Here is a 21,116-nt window from a genome sequence, read left to right on the forward strand (position 1 = left end):
ATGACCCTGTAATGCAAGTTTTTATAGTAATTTTCATGACAGTGCACCCTTATAGTGCATCTTTATGTGTGCAATATATTCTGGTACCTTTTATTGTATTTCATTTTTTAAAGTGCTGGTTTTTACTCACTGAACTTGGCATTTATGACTCTAAGTGGTTGCAATACACAGTTTGAAGAAAGGCTAATCGGGCCCTTTGAGTAGATGAGAAGTAGCAGTAACTTTCCTATAGTTCTAAAATTCATATTCCCTATACCTGTCTCTTCTGTCATATTTGGATTATGATCTTTACATTTAAAAAAAGAGGGAGGGGTGCCTGGGTGGCTCAGTCGGTCAAGCGGCTGACTTAGGCTCAGTTTGTGATCTCGTGGGTTCCTGAGTTCGAGCCCCGCTTCGGGCTCTGTGCTGACAGCTCAGAGCCTGGAGCCTGCTTCGGATTCTGTGTCTCCCTGTCTCTCTGCCCCTCCCGCTTTCACTTGTGTGCTCTCTCTCTCCCTCTCAAAAATAAACAAATATTAAAAAAAATAATAATAAAAGAGGGAAAAGTGCTAGTGTAGTGTGAATCAGCAGCCATTCACTTGAAAACTGTCCAAATATTCTGAAATTACTAGTAGCCTAGCAGATAGCTTGGACTCATTTCTTGGTACTCTATACAATTAACTTAGGAAACATTCCACATAATTACTTGGCAAACACTTTTATTTGTTTGTTATTGATATCATTTTATACAGGATTCTAGAACACCAGGTCATAGGAAGTTTTAAATGCACATAAAGTGTTCTTTATATATTCTTGCTTACTACCCTTTCCAGTATGCTGCACCTTGTTTATGCCTCTCAATTTACAGATCCCTTCTCATCAATGCTTAATGTACTAATCAGTTATATTTCAATATCTGAGAGCCCCTTAGAATGGGGCTCTCATTATGTAGGACCATTAAAACAGCTTTTGCTGCTTTATGATAAGTTTTATAGTATAATTTCTCCTAAGAAATTTCAGCACAGACCATGGACATTAGGCTTCCCTTAACAGGTAGCAAATAATATTGTAAAATATGTGAAACCAAGAGCCTATAACAGAAGGACAGGAAAGCTATTTCCTAAATCAAAACAGTATAAAATACAAAATGGCATCAAAACATTTTAAAAAATTTTTCCTAAAGTTACTTTATAATCAAATCTTGACATTCTATGTGAAAAAACTTTTGTATGTACTTGTTGAAGAATCATTTTAACATGAGTGAAGCTCCATGTTGTAATGATGAAAGTATGCTTTCCACATATTAAGACAAATTTCCTACCTAAGAATTTTCAGTAGGAGCTACTGTTGCCCATGAGATCTAAGAGCACAAAAATGCCTCAAGCTCTATGCCACTGATCTACTTTTGTAAAGTGAGATTTCTCCCATTTATCTCAACGTTGTGTTTTTTTTCCCCCCAATCAAATAGGATCTTTCAAAACTCAGATGCAAAAAGATATATGGGATGAATTTTAGGAAAATAACTTTAAGTGAAGGTGGAGCTTTTAAAATATCTTCTCAGAGCTACAAAAGTACTGCTACATATTTCCATTTTGGGCAGTAACTCAAGAATTAGCTTGAAATTTATCCTACTTAAGGTACTTTTTCATAAGAAAAAACCCACTGTGTTAGCATCTGTAATAAGGTTAAACTAATTGAAATTGTCAAGTAAAATACCTGCACTAGTAGATCCAATCCCTGTTGTGAGCACAGATCTCGGTGTAATCTTTGCTGCATACTTGAGGAATTGAGATTTCCCTGTGCCAGGATCCCCAACCAATAAAAGATGAGATTCACCTAGAAAAAAGTTAATAAAGTTTTAAATTTCTATGAAAGAACCCATGAATAAGTATAATTAATCAAAAGGAAAATGGCCCACTTGGAATGCCATCGTGATTTGTATTTTATGTTTTTGCTGTATACTTAAGGTCATTTAAGGAAGGATTTAACTAGATATCCTTAAAAATTAGGTTAACTATCATAAAATAACAATCTTTAAGTGATTTCTGAATGTGACATTTAATATCTAAATTAATAGACTTTGTGCTATTTCCAGATGTTTAGGCGTATGTTTGACATTTAAGACATTTTTGGCTTCTAAAGCTGCTGATTTTATTTAATCTATTTTTAAATAACAAACTACTCGATTAAATCTTTCCATACAAGCCATACAGGTATTTTATTCCATTTTTATTTAAGTATTTTTAAGTGTTCAAGACTTTATAAGTGCTTTATAAGTATCACTTATGATTACAACAGTTAAGTGAAGATGTTTTCCTTTAATGAAAATTTTAATAACTTAATATCTCAAAGTACTTATTTTCAAATGTAACATAAATGAATATGTGACTACCCTGTGGTATGTACTGTCTCAGTGATCAAAAAAATTTATTCAGAAATATTCAAGTGTTTCCTAAATATATTAATAGGAAACTCCCTATTTAAGCTCCACATTTAGCAGAGTGCCTTGCAAATAGGTGATCAAAACATAGAATACATACACACGTTATTATACTATCCTATATTGTACCATGTGATTTTAGAATTCTTATTAATGGCCTTATATATGAACAATGTCCTTTTAGTCTTTGGTTATTATGACTCTCATGTGGCCTATGTGAGGGCCATAATACACCTACTCTATGCCAGATTCAGGTCAGTTAAATGTGTTAGCTGCAAAAGAGCTTTTTGCCATTTGAACATAATTATATACTTAGAGTAATCTTTGCTTGAACGTGTGACTTCCAGCAGCACCTCAGGGCAGACTGCACATTTGCTACCTACCGGCAGAAGGGGAACCAGCAGGCAGATGATTGTAAGCAGCAGTCTGAGAGAAACACACTGACAGTCACAGATGGAGAGACACTGACTTGGAGATATTAAAAAGCATTATTTCTAATCTTTTCCTCTTGAAGAAAGACTGGGGATCCAATGAAAACACAGTAATCAAAATGTAAAGATTTTATTTTGTGGCACCCTTATAGGTTAGAGCAAAATATATATTCATCAAAAAAACTTAAAAGATTTCTTTTAGTCTTTGGAATTCTAGAAATTACCTTTTGATATACAGATACTGGCGACGAAGTATTAGATAGTCAGACAACTGACTGTCATTAGGGTTGAAAGATTATGGTTAGAAAATAAAGCTCAACAAGCAATTTTTATTCAAAGAAAAATTCTAGCTTCTCACCTTGTTATGTATTAATATTTCTCCGTTTTAAGTAGGTACTAACCTCTGACCCGTGTTCCTGTAGCATCAGTCCTTTGAATCCCACCAGCCAGCACCATGGCCACAGCAAGCTTCACTAGATACATCCCAAAAACTTGAGGGCACAAGCTGGCCAATATTTCATTCCTTCCTAGGAAAGGCAGTAAGATCAGTATTACCAACAGTTTTCAAGAAGCCCCATCTGAAATTTCCCTTCCAACTTCCTATGAACATACTCTGCCATCTAAAATGATCCATGAGGACCATTTCCAAATGCCTAAAAGGAGTGAATAACTTTGACTTGGTTGTAAAATGCCTTCTTTTACTAATGCCATGATATGAAAAGTCTGCTTTTCATTCCTTTTTATTTTCATAGCTTAAGTTTCCATAAATTTGTCATACTTTGCAAGGGACAGAAAGGAATCTCCTTTACTCCCTTATTAAGCCAACATTATCCCTTTAAAATACGACTACACTTTCTGTGTAATTTGAGTAAAACTACTCCACTGCCTAAATAAAATGAAGGTACTTGAACTCAAACAAGAAGTCAGATTGTAGGAGCCAGTAATCTTTAAATACAAGAAGTACCTGGGGCTCATGGAGCTTCTGCAGAGGTGTAAGAGAAGTAAAATCAATCCACCCTAGAAGTCAATTCAGCATTTACTCTGAAAAGTTTGGTAAAGTCTGTTTTACCTAGAATAAGGATATCAGAGTATTTAAAAGATCATTATAAACTATAATTCTAGCAACTCAAGCCGGAAGTCTTGGATTCTCCTGATCATGTGCTTTAAATAAAAGAATATCACATTTGAGTTTCTGTTTTGAGAAATGTCAAAACACCAAATCTGAGAATCTGCCTATCCCACCTATAAGTAAAGTAGGTATGTTATTTGATGACTGGCATAATCAACCAGCAGGGGCTCTCAGAACCTATGACATCCTAACAAGCTTGTCCTCAGCTTGTCTTGTGTGGAATTCACTATCGTGATGGTACGCTGTATGTATACAGGCTGGAGCTAATATGTATGTTTCAGGATTTCCATGTTTGTACTCATGTTTCAGAGGTAGACGAGGAAAATAATTGTGTAAGTACTCCTTTAGCTGATTATTCCAGTTCCCGAAGCTTTTCTGCCAAAGCATGAAGGGAGAGGAAAGGGGCTTCCTCCACAATTTATGGCCCTATACACAAAGGCCGCTTTTTGTAACATATCAAAATTGATCCAGTGGCAATTAAGGTAGGGTGATATGACCTGGCATGGCAGGAATGGTGAAGAAAGAAAACCTTTTAGTAAAATGGGGATCAGAAAACAGAATTAGTAAATCCTGGAAGGGGGCTCATTAACTGCTAGAGGGAATTCCTCCCTTTCCTGAGGTAGAAAACCCAGAGAAAAAAGATGAAGAAAGGTTTGAGATCTAAGCAAACAAGACCTTACAGCATATAGGTAAATTCTGACCAGAATCCAAAGATTACACATACAAAGGAAGAAGAAATAGCCCCAACAGGTAGGTTTCGGAGCAGGCAAACTGACCTGGGAGACTCCTACACCAAAACCTAAAGTGCCACTTCTGAATAAATGTGGATTCGGTGATTGATGTGCTGATGCAAAACCTATCCCAGTGGTGAGGAGCACAGGCTCTGGGGTCAAATGCCTGGATTCACATCCCAGTGCTATTACTTACTACCCATCTGACCTGGGCAAGTTTCTTAACCTCTCTGCTTCTATTCCTTACCTGTAAAATGGAGATGATAATGGTATCTCATAGAAGTGTTGAGGATCAAAGGAATCAGCAAGTGTATAGCACACAGAGCAAACAACGCCTGACACACTTAACTGTTAAACTATTATATTACCTGTATTATTTGTGCTTATTTCTGATCTCAAGATTTCCTCACAATGTAGTTAACACAAAAGGTATACTATAAAGGCAGGTCTGAAGTACCAGAGAAAAATAAAGGGAAAGAACGATTCCCTTAAATTTGTTGCCTGAAGTTCCTTGAATCATGGCAATAGATGCTCCCATGGCTGAATCATGGAAGAAAATTGATTAGAGTGAATACTACCCGCAAACCTATCTCCCTCCCAAATTTCTGGTTCTAGACCATGTTAATAGTGTGTCTACAGCCAATTACCCCACTCTTGTGGTATGGCTCTCCATTACCCTGATGAAGAGAACCTCTTAGATCTAAGATAACGGAGTCACCTCAGCTTGGGCCCCAGAGACCCCAATCCCTATATCTTGGTTTCTACCCAGCATCTAAGCACCAGGCTCTGAGGATCCCTGAAGTTACTATAGACTAGAATAAAGCCTTCAGCTCCTCCTAGACCATACCCACAGTATGAGGTCTTAATGAAGCAGATCCACCTCCGAGGGAATCTTTGGCTTTAGACTAGCAAAATGAAGATACCCTTCTGGATACACTTCCCTCTCTTCATGCCCTCAACTAGCACACATACACTTTGAAATGGTAAAATACAGTGTACTGGTACTTAGGAAACTAAGCAGAATCCATTCAGACTAAAAAAAAATGTTGCCTCATTTTCTGTCTTCCGTTCTCACAAGGTCATTATATTTACTTCTTCCTCTTATCTAGTAAATAAATTGTATATCCATAACCTTCTGATTGAAATAGACTCTTTTTAATCACCAGCACAAATCACTTCTCATGGTCTGGTTATAGAGCGCTGTATGATGCCCTTCCTTCACTGTTACAGGAAGAGCTGAGCTGTGGCACTGCGATTAATAAGAAATGACTGTGGTCCAAGAAAGAGTTACGGATTTTTTAAGGACCTGGTCCTAAGAAACCATTTCAAATTTAAAAAATTCATTTAAAAATACTTCTTATAGGGCTTGCTTCCTAAAGCCACAATGTGGAGAATTTAAGTTCTTTCTGTACAGATCCAGTAAAAGAATGATCAGGAGCCACTACATTACATGCTATATGCAGAAGCAAAAAAAAAAATCATCCCACAAAACAAAAGCAAACTGCCTAAAGTTAGGCAAATAAGAATTCTATTTTGTGAAATGGTATCTGTCCAGTATGTGACTTAAGAATAAAGTAATCAATATGTATGAGATTTGAGGTGAAGTTTATTAGAAATAGTCTATCACTGGCTTCAGTTTATTTTTCTCAGAAGATGCCTCCAAGGAAGAATGCAAACAGACATTTGAAGGTTTAATTGGTGTTTTATACTTTTGGAATTTTTAAATAAAAAATACTCTATGAACCCAAAGGCTTGTGTGATGTTTTAGTCTATGTAATTATATTTTAACGTCACAGTCATAAGTGTTTACAGTGATGACAAAGCTTATTTTTGCATCTTTCTATCTCTCATCATCTCTTTCTACTTAATGCATATTTAAAAATCTTCAGCTAAAATAGCATGAAGTTGTCTTAATTATCTGAGGTACATCAGAAAAGAAATAAGGCTTTATTAAGATGAGGGTTCATAATAAAGTGAGTTTTGCCTACTTAAGGAGGAACTGTGTATTTGGTGAAAAAGGGAGAAAACTGGCAGTATAAGAGATGTCTGAAAGAATAGAAACGGAAAATTTTTTGTAATTAACTCAGCCTTGATTTTCCAGGAAGATCTCTAAATAGAAAAGACTACATGAGAAAAGAGCTCAAAGGGAAATTATAGCTAGAAGTACTGACGAATGCTACTACCCTTTGAATTCACCCATTGAGTTATGCAGCATGTAAGGCTGCCTCCTGACCACAGACTTTATATTTAACTACTGAATGAAATGCCATTAATAATTATCAGCTTTATACCCTTAATCACAAACCTGCAAAGGGATCACTCTTATAGGATTCCCAAAAATCTTCAAATTCCTTTTGGACCTCCTCATCCATGATGATCCCTGTAGACTGCTCATTATTTACTTGGACATAATTGGCTTTCAGGACTATCTCCACTTCACAGCGTACATCTTGCTGGAAGGGCTTCCACCGTTGCATTACGACTCCATAAATAGTGAGGTCATCACCTAGGAAAGAGCACCACGTAGCAGCAAAGTCCAGTAGTACCACACTGCTTGCTGGGCACAGACTTGCATGACAACCAGAAATAAGAAATAAACCACTCTTGGGTTAACCACTCTCAGTTGGTTAAGTGTCCGACCAACTTTTGATTTTGGCTTAGGTCACGATCTCACAGTCCCGAGTTCTAGCACTGTATTGAGCCCCTGCTGAGCATAAAGCCTGCTTAGGATGTTCTCTTTTCCCCCACTCTCTTTCAATATAAATAAAAATTTTTTAAAAAGAGAAAGAAATAAACCACTTTCCTACCAAGTTTAGAGTGGTAAACACTCGTCCAGAAAACAATTTGAAGCCAAAAGAACACCACAGATTTCGTACTTTTTTCTTTCTTTCTTTTCTTTTTTTTTTTTTTTTTTTACAGGCACTTGTATCTGCACAGCTAAAAGCTAAAGTGAGCATTTTTCTTTTTGTGAATCTGCTACATAATAATCACACCAAATTATTACCCTTCACTGGGAAAACAGTTTACTGGATGATTTATTCATCATTATATTGGGCAAAATGTTCATCTTCTCAGAATCCCTAACCATATAGTTCTCATTTAAAGAACAGGTGGGAACTGCAGCTAAAAGGTGAAACTATCATCAATCTGGTGTCAGGAAAGGAGACAATCTTGTGATAACTGACACTAGCTTTAATTTCCTAGATACTAATTTTTACTTACCATATTAATTAATATTTTACTTACTGACTTAAAAAAAGAACGAACTAAGAAATGAGGAAATTACTGTTACACTTCAAAGCCCTTTTCCCTAAACTATGAAAACACAAGATACAACCCTGCTTATTCCTTCTTGGTTGGTTCCTTCCCACCTGAGGAAACTCTCCCATTCCTGGTGAGAAGAATATTAAACTTTTACAGATATTCCTAACAGGCCTTGGGTAGTTTATAGGCACATTCTCCAAACACTGACATCTGGATTATTACATACAATTCAATGCATCAATTAACAGGTATACATGAATGAATGGTTGGAATTCAGTATTCTGGTACTGGAGAAAAGGGGACCAGAAGAATAGAAGATAATCCTAGTCCTCAAAATCTTGTTGAATATAAGATGTTGGACATACCCCAAACCAATCTGGTGGTATTTATAACTTGCTCAACAAATAGTGTCTCTGAACTAACTGGCAAGTCTTCATATCTAAGTCTGTGTCAAATATACGGTATTTGCTCATGCAAAATGCCTTTTACTCTCTAAATTTCAATGTGTAATCTGCAGAGCTTTTGATTTTCTGAAGAAAAATGTTCTGTAAATGCTAAATGCATGGAACTGGTAGCAGCAATTACAGAATAGAGAGCATATTTCTAGCCAAAGGCAACTTCATAATAAATGGTGAAAACACGTTTTCAAGAGCCTTCCTAAACCACGGCTTGGATGTTTTTCAAACCCAGTCAAAAAACGATCATTTACTATACTGTCTGCCCTCAATTTTTAGATGAAAATGACTGGGGCAACTTTGAGCACTTGGAACAGTCCTTTACTGTGGTCATTTTAATAGATTATGCTTAGGTTATTTCTAAATTAGTCAAACAAGGAACTTAACTTTTAGATACCGCACCCGTAAGTAACCTGATTTCACTAAGCAGTGACAATGTGGAAAATGTGGAATACTGAAGAACGGCCAAGAGCACTGATTTTACCCAATTTGGATTCAAATCCCAGCTCCACCACTCACTGGCTACGTCCTTGGGCAAATTACTTAACTTTGCTGAGCCTATATTTTGACCTAGAAAAATGGGAATAGTTACATTTATATCTCAGAACAACAGTGAAAATTAAGTTAGATAACGTTTATAAATTACTTCATACAATATCTAGAATACAGGAAGTGCTCAACTGGCAAATATTAGCTATTATTATACGAAACCTTGTTATTATACTTAAGTTTTCCCACAATAAAAATTACAAACAGTGTTATTGTCAGGAGGCTCAAGCTCTTACTTTCTATAATCCCAGCTCTTTGTGCCGCTCTGTCTTCTGCAGCTTATTTCCCACTGCAGCCACCCCCAACCAGACCCATGTCTGACCTCCCACTGCACTGGCAGTTCTCAGGACACAAACTCCAACTTTATTACTCTGCATGTGTCAATCTGGGGTTCCCAACCAGACTGTAAATTCCTCAAGGGCAAGGATTATGCCATATATCTTTTCATTCCCACAGAGATTTGTAGCTATGGATAAATGAAAAAAGAGCTGCTGACAGACTGCTTCCATCCATTATTGTTAGTGACGTGTGAAAGAAAAATAGCTTCAGGTTTTTTCAGGGCAGAAAGAATTCAGTTTAGATGAACTGCATGAAAACATCTTATTTTTTTTTAAAGAGGGTTTTTAAAGTATTTATTTATTTATTTTGGGATGGGGCGTGGAGAGAGAGGGAGAGAGAATATCCCAAACAGTCTCCTCTGCATTGTAGGTATGGAGCCTGACACGGGACTTAAACTCACAAACTGTGAGATCATGACCTGAGCCAAAATCAAGAGTCAGACACTTAACCGACTGGGCCACCCAGGTGCCCCAATAAAGAATTATTCTTGACTCTAGATACTGAACTCTTCTATCTCCATAGTGTTTGCCTTATAATTTTAATGAAACGGCAGTTCAGTAAATATTTTATACATGAAGCATCTGGAGATATCTAGGGTTAAAGAAAAAGAGAAATGGTGGAATTTGCAGAAATGAAGCACTTTTGATCTGTCTGGTAGGGGAGAACAAGGATGTGGAATAAGAGGTCAGATATACTTGTTTCTGTCCAGGGGATACACTTGTGTTATATGTTTTCTATTGAGATTAAGGGTGAGTAAGATTAAGGTATGAGTGAGAACAGGAAATACTTAAAACAGGGAATGTTGAGGTGAATCAAGAAACAATTTTTGACACCAGGCTAAGGTTTACCAACCATTTCCATTTTTTGGCCCACTTTCAATGTAACTTAAATGTTAAATAGCAAGTGGAAATCGCTAGGCAAACAGTAAAAGCAACAGTTTTTAAGTTATTTGGAATAAGAAGAGGAAAGAGAAAGAATAATCTTGTGCCGTTCTCACAGGCAAAAGTCTGGTCAAGGCCTAGGAATGTGTGTAGGGAGCAGAGCTGCTGACTTTTAGGGAGACAGGTTGCCACCTGCCTTTTCTAGGGCTGGAAGGAGAAGCCTCAGAGAAGCTGACTAGGACAACCTTTTTTTGAGATTGAAAGTCTGTAAGTCCAAAAGACTTTAAACTGTATAATATACTAGAGTTTTTAGTGCCTGTCAGTTCTGGGAAGAAGACACAGTGAGGGAATAGGATAGATAAGGATACTGGTGCCAAAATACGGAAAACGTCAGTTACTTCGGTTAGAGAAAAAGGTTTTGATTAAAACTGTTAGATTATACATTTGAATGCAGTCTGCTTCTGAGATCTCTACCTTTAGCTGACAGGGCCATGTAAATTTTACAGCCCTAGCCCCTACTAACAGCTGAAAACAATCCCCTTTATTCTCCTTCTTTCTTTTTGCATTACATACGTAGAATAATACATTTGTTTAAAAAAACGTATCAAATTTTATTAAGAACATCTCATGATACTTAAATGTGGTTACTACAGAAAATAATATTTACTCTCTTGAGCAATACTGACTTACAAAACCTCCTAACATCTTAATTTTTCCAATAAAACTCTTCCCTACCATTTTTTTTTTTTGTAAATACAGTCATTTTAAATTTTAATGTAGAACACTTCCATTCTACACATGTGGGCCAATATTAATCCTTTCCCTCCCACTAATACTTTTAAGTTTGATTCTTCCCAGGCTCCCCACTGAGCAGAATAAGAGGGGCAAGATGATTTCAGATGGGGCAAAAAAGAGCTTAGGAGCTGTCTGGTTAGCCTCAAGATCAAAATATAACCAAGAATGACATCACAACAACCCCTGTGAAGTCCTCCAGTTTCCAGAATAGCTCTGAGGTTGTCTTTGATTTGCCTGGAACACTTCAGATCATCCAGATCAATGGCCATCATGAGGCCTAAGTCACTAACAGATGTTGTACACCCTCTGCTTGACTGTCGCTGAGAAAAGAAACCATCGTCTGATAAAATCTACCTTCCTGGAGCTTCAGACTACTCAAACTCAATAGTAATCTCCTCTAACTATAATTCTATTTCTGTATGACAGCTTTCCAATTAACGAAAAGTGAGCTGTCATGTCCTTCCTAAGGCTTCCTCAGGCTAAACACCCACAGTTCTTTCAGCATGGTTTCAAATTCCTTCTCAATTTGGGCAAGTGGCCAACGGAAACACCAAGAACTCTCAGAGGACAAAATCAATGTGACTCCTACTGTGGTGTCACCAGCACAGAGGAGAGAGGAACAATCACCTCCTTTCTTCTAGATACCAGTAAGAGTACAGTAGTATCTGACAGAGTCATACTGTCTGATCCACTAAAGCCACTACAATTTGCTACTGTTAAGCAAGGATGTGCTGAAGAGACTCCTGGACGAAAAGTCAGTGGATCTGGGTTCATGTTCTAGTTCTGCCACTTAACTCTCCATGTGACCTTGGGCAAGTCAGATTCTTCATTTATAAAACAGTGGCTGGACTGGACTAAGCTATAGCTTCTTTCCTGCTGTTTATCACCTCCCAACTCCATGCCAGTTTCTGTTCTCAAGGTGAACAATTAAGCCTCCACACTGAACTTCACAGTGTTCAGGTGAAAATAAAAAATGGCTTTTTCCTAGTCAGTATTTTAGGACCTCTTATAAAAGCCAACAAAAATTCTTACCAGATTTACAACTGTCTACTAGGTCATCTTCCAGGATAACCTTCATAGATCGTGGAATACTTCCAACAGATAGCCTTTGAACCTAGCAAGGAAAAGGAGACACATACTAAGTATGCTTAAATACATGCTAAGTATTCAGAAGCCTAGCAGTTCTTGAATTACTGTTTCTATTTCCCTGGTATTATCATACAATTTAATTGTGATGGGGATTTATAAAGTTTTCTTGAAAATTGTACCTACTATCTGTTTATAAACTCACTAGAGTAAAATAAAAACACCAATATGGAAAATATCTCCAAATATAATCTACCTTGTGAATGCTCAAAATAAACACATGCTCCACCTATTAAACATAATACCAAAGTTATTTACCTACAAAAGACATGCAGTTCTTTCCTGACCTTTAGTCCTAAGACCTGGGCAAATCACTCTGTTCCTCTGATCATTCCTTAGTGACAGAACCCTGGTTTTATTTCACATGGATATGTACCCAGTAAAAAGACTATTTCCTAGGCTCCCCTGCACATGGAATATGGTCATATGGCTAAGCTCTGGCCAATGAAATGAGTGGGCATGCCTTAGACTTCAAAGAGGTCTACTTGAATGGAGACTTGGCTGGTGCTGTTGCCCGTCCCTCCCTTTTCCTGCTGTCTGACTAGTATACAGTGGTGAAAGAGTTGTAACTACCATCTTAGATTATAGAGAACCCTAATAGAGGTCACATGTTAAGAATGGTATATAGAAAGACAGGAGTTTGAATCCTTGACACTGAATATACCTTTGTGTTTCAGCGGCAAGGAAAACCTGGCACACTGTCCCATATTAAAGAGTGTCTATGTATATATACCTCATTTGACACAGCAAATAAAATTGGGCCTAAACCTCAAATCCTGAATACTCCAATGTGTAACAACCACTTAAAACCATTTAATTTTTCTCCTATCCCTTAAATACAACTAGTTTGAACTTCTTAAATATTCCCTTAATTTTAATATAATTATTAATTATGTTAAATATACTACCACCTGCGACACATAAAATCAATAGATGACCGAGTAAACCACAAAGCTGAGTGATAAAGGGAAGGCAGCATAATGACCAGAGTCCTACAGTGTTAGAAGGCTACTGCCTTTTTTAGTTAGGTTCAGAATTTATTAACACACAAATCTGTTTCCAAGCCTTGAATTACCTCAAGGTTTACCTACAACATCGTTTTACCCTTTAAAAATCTTATGTTTTCACCATTAATCAACAGGCAGCTTAAAAGCTACAAAATGCCAAAGAAAATTCTTAGGCAGAAAGGGCCATTCTCATGTTTGGGTGCCATATGTCAATGCTCTCTATACAGAGATGATTACTGCATGGTCTCTAAAGACTATATCCTGGTACATGTGCAACCATACTGTGTGATGACACAAATCTCATTTGTAATCCTTCATGTGTTCCCCACTCTTGGTAATTTGACCACTGCTGAAAAAAAAAAAAAAAAACCTTCTTCAAAGTTGTGATTTCTCTCATTTCTTTGATCATTTACCTGTTCTTGAATTTTGATTTCCTGATAATCTCTACACCTGGTTGGAGATGAAGATAAGCCTGAGAGGCAAGTGAATTTTGAAGAATCACAGCTTTCCGAGCTGGGACAGGAGGACGGCCGGCAGAAGGTATAGTACAGCTCAAAGTCAGCCTTGACCACAAATACATGCTTGCATTTGTTACACATGTAATCCCGCTCAAACTCCAGGATCTTCACCACACTTGTTCGAATCACTGTCCCAGTGACAGATAAAAAGTGTCCCACATCCTTGGTTTTAGGGATGTGCTCCCTCACCAGCTCAGGACAAACGGGCAACCCTGATGGAGAAAAACAACAAAAAAACCACATCAACTTATGTCTTGGGATTTGACTCTATGGAATATATTCCTCTCATATTTCCTGGAGTAGAAGGTATAACTTCAGAAAAAAAAATTTTGAGTTTTACTTCAGAAAAAAATCAGATCAATTCAATTAAGAAAACAGAAAAAGATCATTTTAAATAACAATGATCAGTGGACTCTTTTTAAAAGTACATATCCAGATGACATAATAACCAGGATTTTAAAAAAAGGATTGATTCTCATAAGAGGGCTATCAGTAGAATCTAAATACATTATGTAATTATAACCTCATTCAGTAAAGAATATACTACCACCTGTGACACATAAAATCAATAGATGACCGAGTAAACCACAAAGCTGAGTGATAAGGGGAAGGCAGCATAATGACCAGAGTCCTACAGTGTTAGAAGGCTACTGCCTTTTTTAGTTAGGTTCAGAATTTATTAATACACAAATCTGTTTCCAAGCCTTGAATTACCTCAAGGTTTACCTACAGCATCGGTTTATCCTTTAAAAAACTTGTGTTTTGGGGCGCCTGGGTGGCGCAGTCGGTTAAGCGTCCGACTTCAGCCAGGTCACGATCTCGCGGTCCGTGAGTTCGAGCCCCGCGTCAGGCTCTGGGCTGATGGCTCGGAGCCTGGAGCCTGTTTCCAATTCTGTGTCTCCCTCTCTCTCTGCCCCTCCCCCGTTCATGCTCTGTCTCTCTCTGTCCCAAAAATAAATAAAAAACGTTGAAAAAAAAATTAAAAAAAAAAAAAAAAAAAAAAAACTTGTGTTTTTCACCATTAATCAACAGGCAGCTTAAAAGATTCAAAATGCCAAGGAAAATTCTTAGGCAGAAAGGCCCATTCTATGTTTGGCTGCCATACATCACTGGAGTAGAGAGATGCTAGCTGTGATGGTCAAAGACTGCCTTCTAACAGGTTTACCAAGGTAGCATTTGTTACAGTGGTTCATGCCCAATGGTCCACTGGTTCATGCCCAATGGTCTTCAGAATTCAGCAGCTCTAAAATCTGGAAAATGTACACACTGAAGATGGATCTACAGGATTTGTCAAGTCATGAGAAATAACCATAATAGCTATGATTATACTTTAGGTTTCTATGGTCAGCACACTTTCTCCCTGTTGACAGATCTACTCTGAAAGCCAATTGATGATAATAATGAGGTAGTTTGGGAAGTATGAAATTAACAACAACAACAAAAAAGGCAATGAGTTATATGAACTGTATGTACGCTTAAAGCACCAGGTTACATTAATCTGGTGTTACAGGTTACAACTCTATAGACTTAAATTTTCTCTGCTGCTGGCTAGACTCTATGTATACTGTATATTGTATAAACAAGGCAGGTACTGCCAACATTTGCCACTATAACTCCTTTTTCTGTCCAAGGCTGACCCCAGAGCTGACAAGTGTGCTATTCTTTGGGCAGGAATAGACAGAGAAGTTGGAGCTGGATCAAAGTAGGTATTTTATCCATTAAAAAAAATATGCATGCTATTTCTCATTGTTGATTTCAGGCATCTGTTAATTCAGCTGTGTATAGCTAAATGTCGAGCTACCAAGAACATACGAATATTTCTAGTTACAACCAGGTAAGAGCCATACCAACAACCAAAGCTTCTCATTTAAAACAGGTCTTGTTCTCATGTCTACATTGCTTATATTTTGGAAGTACCATGTCCTTTTTTAGTTTATACCCTAATGTTAAGAAAGAAATGACTACGTGGAGATTTCCCTTCTTATTTGGCCTTAACTGGAATGAATGTATATTATGGCAACCCTTAACACTGCTTTACAGATTCTCAGTTACTTTTGTTTTGCTCCCCACATGAATACTTTTTTCAAAACTGAGATAAAGATAAAGATAAGAATAAAACTCACGGGGCGCCTGGGTGGCTCAGTCGGTTGAGCGGCCGACTTCGGCTCAGGTCATGATCTCGCGGTCCGTGGGTTCAAGCCCCACGTCAGGCTCTTTGCTGACAGCTCAGAGCCTGGAGCCTGTTTCAGATTCTGTGTCTCCCTCTCTCTGACCCTCCCCCATTCATGCTCTGTCTCTCTCTGTCTCAAAAATAAATAAAAGTTAAAAAAAAATTAAAAAAAAAAAAAAGAATAAAACTCACATTTACTCTTTTAAAGTATATAATTCAGTGGTTATTAGCATATTCACAAAGTTGTACAACCATCACCACTATCTAATTCTAGAATATTTTTATCACTTCAAAAAGAAAGCCTGTACCCATTAGCAATCACTCCCCATTCCCTTACCCCTAGCCTCTGTCAACCACTGAGCTGCTGTCTCTATGGTAAATCTACTCTGGATATTCCATATAAATGGAATCATAAATAAGTGGCCTTTTGCGTGTCACTTCTTTTACTTAAGCATAGTATTTCCAAGACTCATTTATGTTGTAACATGTATCTGTACTTCATTACCTTTTATGGCTAAATATTCCATTGTATGGCTATACCACATTTTGTTTATCCATTCATCAAATGATAAACATTTGGGTTGTTTACACTTTCGGGCTATTATAATACTGCTACAAACATTAATGTGCAACTTTCTGTTTATCTGTTTTCAATTTTCTTGGGCATATACCTAGGAGTGGAATTGCTGGGTCATATGGTTAAATACATTTTTTGAAATAATGTTATTTTTGTGTTTGCAAAAAGTCACTAGTGTTCTCTAAGTATACAGAGGACAGGAAAATAGTATTATTCAAGTGGGAAATAGGATTATTAATCCAATTTCCTTCATGAAGTGTAAACAAAATCTACCAACAATTATGAGCAAGGTAAAAAGAATAGAAAAAATGGATTAAGAAAACTCATTTTAATAACTCCTTAGATTTTTTTAGTATCCATTCTCTCTTCCATGGCCCCTAAAAGATATCATTTTGCATCCTATTTCTACTCATTCTAGTTCTGCTTCAGATGCAAACTGATTGCTCAGTATAAGTTATATTATCAATATATTAAAACTATCAATATATTTAATATCAATATATTAAAACTCTAGGAGAGATACAGAAGGAAAACTAAGATCACAAGAACTAGTTATGGGAAGTGTTGTATCACTCTGATTTCTTTCATAACTGCAGAATACCGAGGAAAACTATAGACTGCCCAGTATAATTTATCAGACTCCTTGGATATTTCATATGCTAACATCACATGTAGCTGATGAAGTCTTACATTGTTATTTAGATAGATATTTGCTATTTCTGGCTTACAAACAAATTTTGGTCTGAAAACAAAAGTAAATGTAATTTTATTATAGTTTTCTCCTAGAAAGCAATCTTTAATTTGACAGTATCTTACTGTAAATAGCACCTTAGAATAGAAGAATAAAACACCATACCCTCCATTGCTTCTACAGTAATCCAGGAAAGAAATAAAGAATGCCTAAGTCCAAATCTCCTCTTCTTATAACCTTTCCATGGCTGCCCACAGATCTAAGAATAAGGAACCAAGTCTGGACTGGACTACAAGGCTTTCCTCTCATACCAAGCCCTCTAAGCACTCAAACATTCACATATAGTGTCCCCTTTGCCTCAACACTCTCCTCCCAACTCTGATCCTCAAAAGAGTCCACACTAAGAAGCAACATAGAAGTTGAGAAAACAGATTCTGGAATCAGACTACATGGGTTTAAGTCACAGCTCTATTACCTACTAGCTGTGTGATCTTGGCCCAAATTATATAACCTTTCAGATTTCCCTTCTGTAAAATGGCAATAACAACAAAACCTACCTCAAAGGGTCATAAGACTAACATAATTCATATATGTGACGTTTCTTAGGACAGTACCTTGCATATAGCAAACACTATTTATTATTTATTTTTGAGAGACAGAGTGTGAGCAGGGGAGGGGCATAGAGAGAGGGAGACACAGAATCCGAAGCAGGCTCTAGGCTCTGAGCTGTCAGCACAGAGCCCTACAGGGGGCTCAAACCCACAAACTGTGAGATCATGACCTGAGCCAAAGTTGGATGCTTAATCCACTGAGTTATTCAGGTGCCCCGAGCAAACACTATTCAAATGTTAGTTCTTATACGTGATATTTTCATTTTTCCTCCTTAAAAGATCAGCTTAAATATCCTTTTCTAAATAAAATCTTTCCTTAACCCACCGCAGGTTGAATTTTCTTTTTTATAAGCTTTAACACACTGTTCCTCTCTTTCATTCCACTTATTGCAATTTAAATAATTATGCTTCCACACTTGAATATAAATCGCACAGGAACAGGACAGAGGTAGATTTTATTCACCATGCTTTCTAAATAGTAAATGTTCAAAATATACTTGAAAGAAAGATGAATGGCAAGACTAGGAAGTAGGGGGTAGATAGGAGAGATATTAAGGATACTATGTTGACTTTGAGATATGTAGAGATAAGGGATCAGGAAGAAGGTGAAATGTAGAGTGACTCCCAGTTCTCTGGTTCCCTTAACAGGGAATTCTGCAAGGCACACAGTAAATATCTACAACAGTAGATCTACAAACAAATATCTACAAACAGTAAATATCTACTGAAAGAATAAATAAGGAAATACCATTTTCACTTGGAGTGGGACACAGAGTAGAGAAAAATCCCAAGTATACTTTTTGATACACTGAGTTAGCAAGAAAATATCTAGTGTGAAACCTCTGAAAGCATGGTGATATCTGGATACAGAGCTTGAGAGACAGATTTTGGCTAAAATTGAGAAAAAATGTAGAGGTGGTATTTGTTTCTACGTAGGCGGCAGCTGAAGCTCAGGTCCAGAAACGGGCCACCCTATGAGAGTGCAGGATCCAGGAGAATACGGCCACATCTGAACCTAGCACATACAGTTCAGGTAAAGGAAGGGGCTCCAAAGAGGAAGGAGAGAAGCCACAGCCAGAGAGAAAGGAAAGGGCAAGAGGGTGCTGCCAAGTGGGGCCAAGACTGGAATTTCGTAAGGTGGGAGGAGTCAACTGTATCAAACCCAGCAGGGAAATAAAGGAAGAGAAATACTGAAAAGTGACCCTCAGTTTGACCATGAGACTGTCACTAGCAAGGCTGGTGAGGGTGGCTCCTGTGTGGTGGAAGTAAAACTAAAGAAAGTAAAAGGATGAACGGAAGAAGGAATGTATTCTGTCAGAACATTTACTTGTGAAAAGGAAGAGTGCATGGAGAATGAAGGGGGACACAGAGTTGAAAGACGAGTCTTTCTCCTTCTACAAAATGAGCAAAACCCGAGAGAGAAAATTCAGATTTAACTGCCAAAAAGGATTCACGATCATCCCTCTCACCCCCTACCACACTCCACAGATTCCATGCTCCCCGGGGGGGGGGGGGGGGGGGGGGGGGAGGGGGGGGGTTTGGCCTGACCGGGTGACTGACTTCATAGCACATGGTTTACCCACCTCCCTACCTTGGGTTCCTTTAACCCAAGGGAACTTACACTGACAATATCCTAACTGACCTCATGTAAATCAAGGTTCCGGATTAGGGGACATGGCTGGACTTCAGGAAAGCTCTAAAGTTCTTGAAATTCAGGCAAAATGTTATGTATATACACATACCTGCACCTGCTGGAGAGGGTCCATATCTTTCTCAACATTTAATCCTGAAGAACTGACTTAAATCCTCCATCCCATAATTCTACTGACTTGCATACGATTCCCTCTAAGAACAGAAGGAACTTACACTGTGGCAACAGTCACTAAATTTCCCTCCCCTCCTCTAATTTAACAGTAATGCCCTAACCTCTAGCATGTCCTACTCAGGCCCCTGGTCCTACATCACATTCAAGAAGATCTCTTCCAAATGCTGTAACAACATGACAGTGACATTCATAATCACTTACTGACTGTACCACTCATTTAGGGTCTTAATCTCCTATTGCTCTGCGTTGTTTCTTAACCATTCTATATGTGGAGGGGACAGTCACCTCTTGAGATCCTTTTCACACCCCTGTGCCCAACCCAGTGCTTTAATAAGCACTTTTCAATAAGGAGAAAATTAGTGAATAGAAGAGAAGGGGGAACGGGCTTTCCCTCTCTCTCTCTTGCCTCACCTTTACCATATATGGCCTCAAATCTCCCAGTCAGAACAAAATGCTTGAATTTTGTGGTGCATACAGGGGCTTCTTACCTCTGTACCTTTCCTTAGGCACTTTACTTGGTCTGGCAAACTCTCCCCAGTTCACTCAGCCATGAAGACTGCATTCACATTTTCCCTTCCACAAGAAAATTTCCCTAAGTCCAGGCTAACACATGCACACTCACACAAATGGAATATGTAAGCAAAATGGTCAAATGAATGCACCATTGTATAAACAATGCCTTTCATGTCTAGAGAAATCTTCCGTCAGGAAGAGTAAAAAGGAAGAATCCAGAGACACCTTCCATTCCTTGTAAATGATAACCCAGGCCTCATGATAAGTCTACACAAACTGGTTTTATTTCAGTCAGCATAAGGAGATGTACTGGAGAGATATTACACAGGGAATATTAGAGGGAAGCAGGGCTCACTTCTAAGCATCCCGCATATGCCAACCCAACCTTTTCTGTATTCCTCTACAAGTGTAGCCAGGATGAGTGAATTTCCTACAGCTATGTCTAACACAATTACAACATCTCTGAAGAAAAAACTATATAAAGATTACAACAAAATTTTCTAAGGAAATTAGCTTTCAATTACCTTCTATACTTTTACAATACCGGGCAATATGTAATCTTTAATGTTCTTACATTGGAAACAAAAGAGCAGTTTACATTTACTGAATCATGTATATGGTGCCTGTTTGCTTTTTTTTTTTTTTTTTTTTTTAGAAATTCTGAGCAAATTTGTTCAAAATATGGCAGATTAAATGGTTATTTTGTATAGTAAAGTAACTATTATTTTAAGAGAAAGATAATAAAGGTGAGTATATTTCATCTTCAGATTCTTTTCATTACAGATTATTATGATTTTTAAATAAACTTATAAAGGCAATATGATGTTAAGCCAAACTGACCATACACAATCAAAATCTTAGTGCTAAAAAGGTGCTAAGAGATGGTGTTTGGACAGAAATGACAATTTATTTTCATCTTCCTGTCTTACTATATATGTTACCAAGTAACTATACATGTTAGGTATAACATATGTATCTGTATGTGTTACTAAGTAACACGAAAACCTTTACCATTCTCTGACGAATTCAGTGAGAAAGAACAAAAAGAAATTTTGGAAATAGACA

The 21,116-nt window shown here is 37.5% G+C and overlaps 1 protein-coding gene across 4 annotated transcripts in view; it reads right to left on the reverse strand.

Annotated features, from left to right (window-relative positions):
* The window catches only part of MCM9 (minichromosome maintenance 9 homologous recombination repair factor), a 111,927-nt gene that overhangs the window by 84,933 nt on the left and 5,878 nt on the right, over positions 1–21,116 (reverse strand). For 2 of the 4 annotated variants that reach the window (XM_058735103.1, XM_058735105.1), the window contains exons 3-7: positions 13,560–13,876; positions 12,026–12,107; positions 7,016–7,216; positions 3,252–3,377; positions 1,696–1,815 (exon numbers count right to left, since the gene is read on the reverse strand). In XM_058735103.1, coding sequence (XP_058591086.1) covers positions 1,696–1,815; positions 3,252–3,377; positions 7,016–7,216; positions 12,026–12,107; positions 13,560–13,876 — 846 coding nt within the window. The remainder of the gene's footprint in view (positions 1–1,695; positions 1,816–3,251; positions 3,378–7,015; positions 7,217–12,025; positions 12,108–13,559; positions 13,877–21,116) is intronic. The other 2 variants (XM_058735102.1, XM_058735104.1) reach the window with 2 other exon arrangements.

The sequence above is a fragment of the Neofelis nebulosa genome, chromosome 6 (assembly GCF_028018385.1).
Source record: "Neofelis nebulosa isolate mNeoNeb1 chromosome 6, mNeoNeb1.pri, whole genome shotgun sequence".
Taxonomy (NCBI): domain Eukaryota; kingdom Metazoa; phylum Chordata; class Mammalia; order Carnivora; family Felidae; genus Neofelis; species Neofelis nebulosa.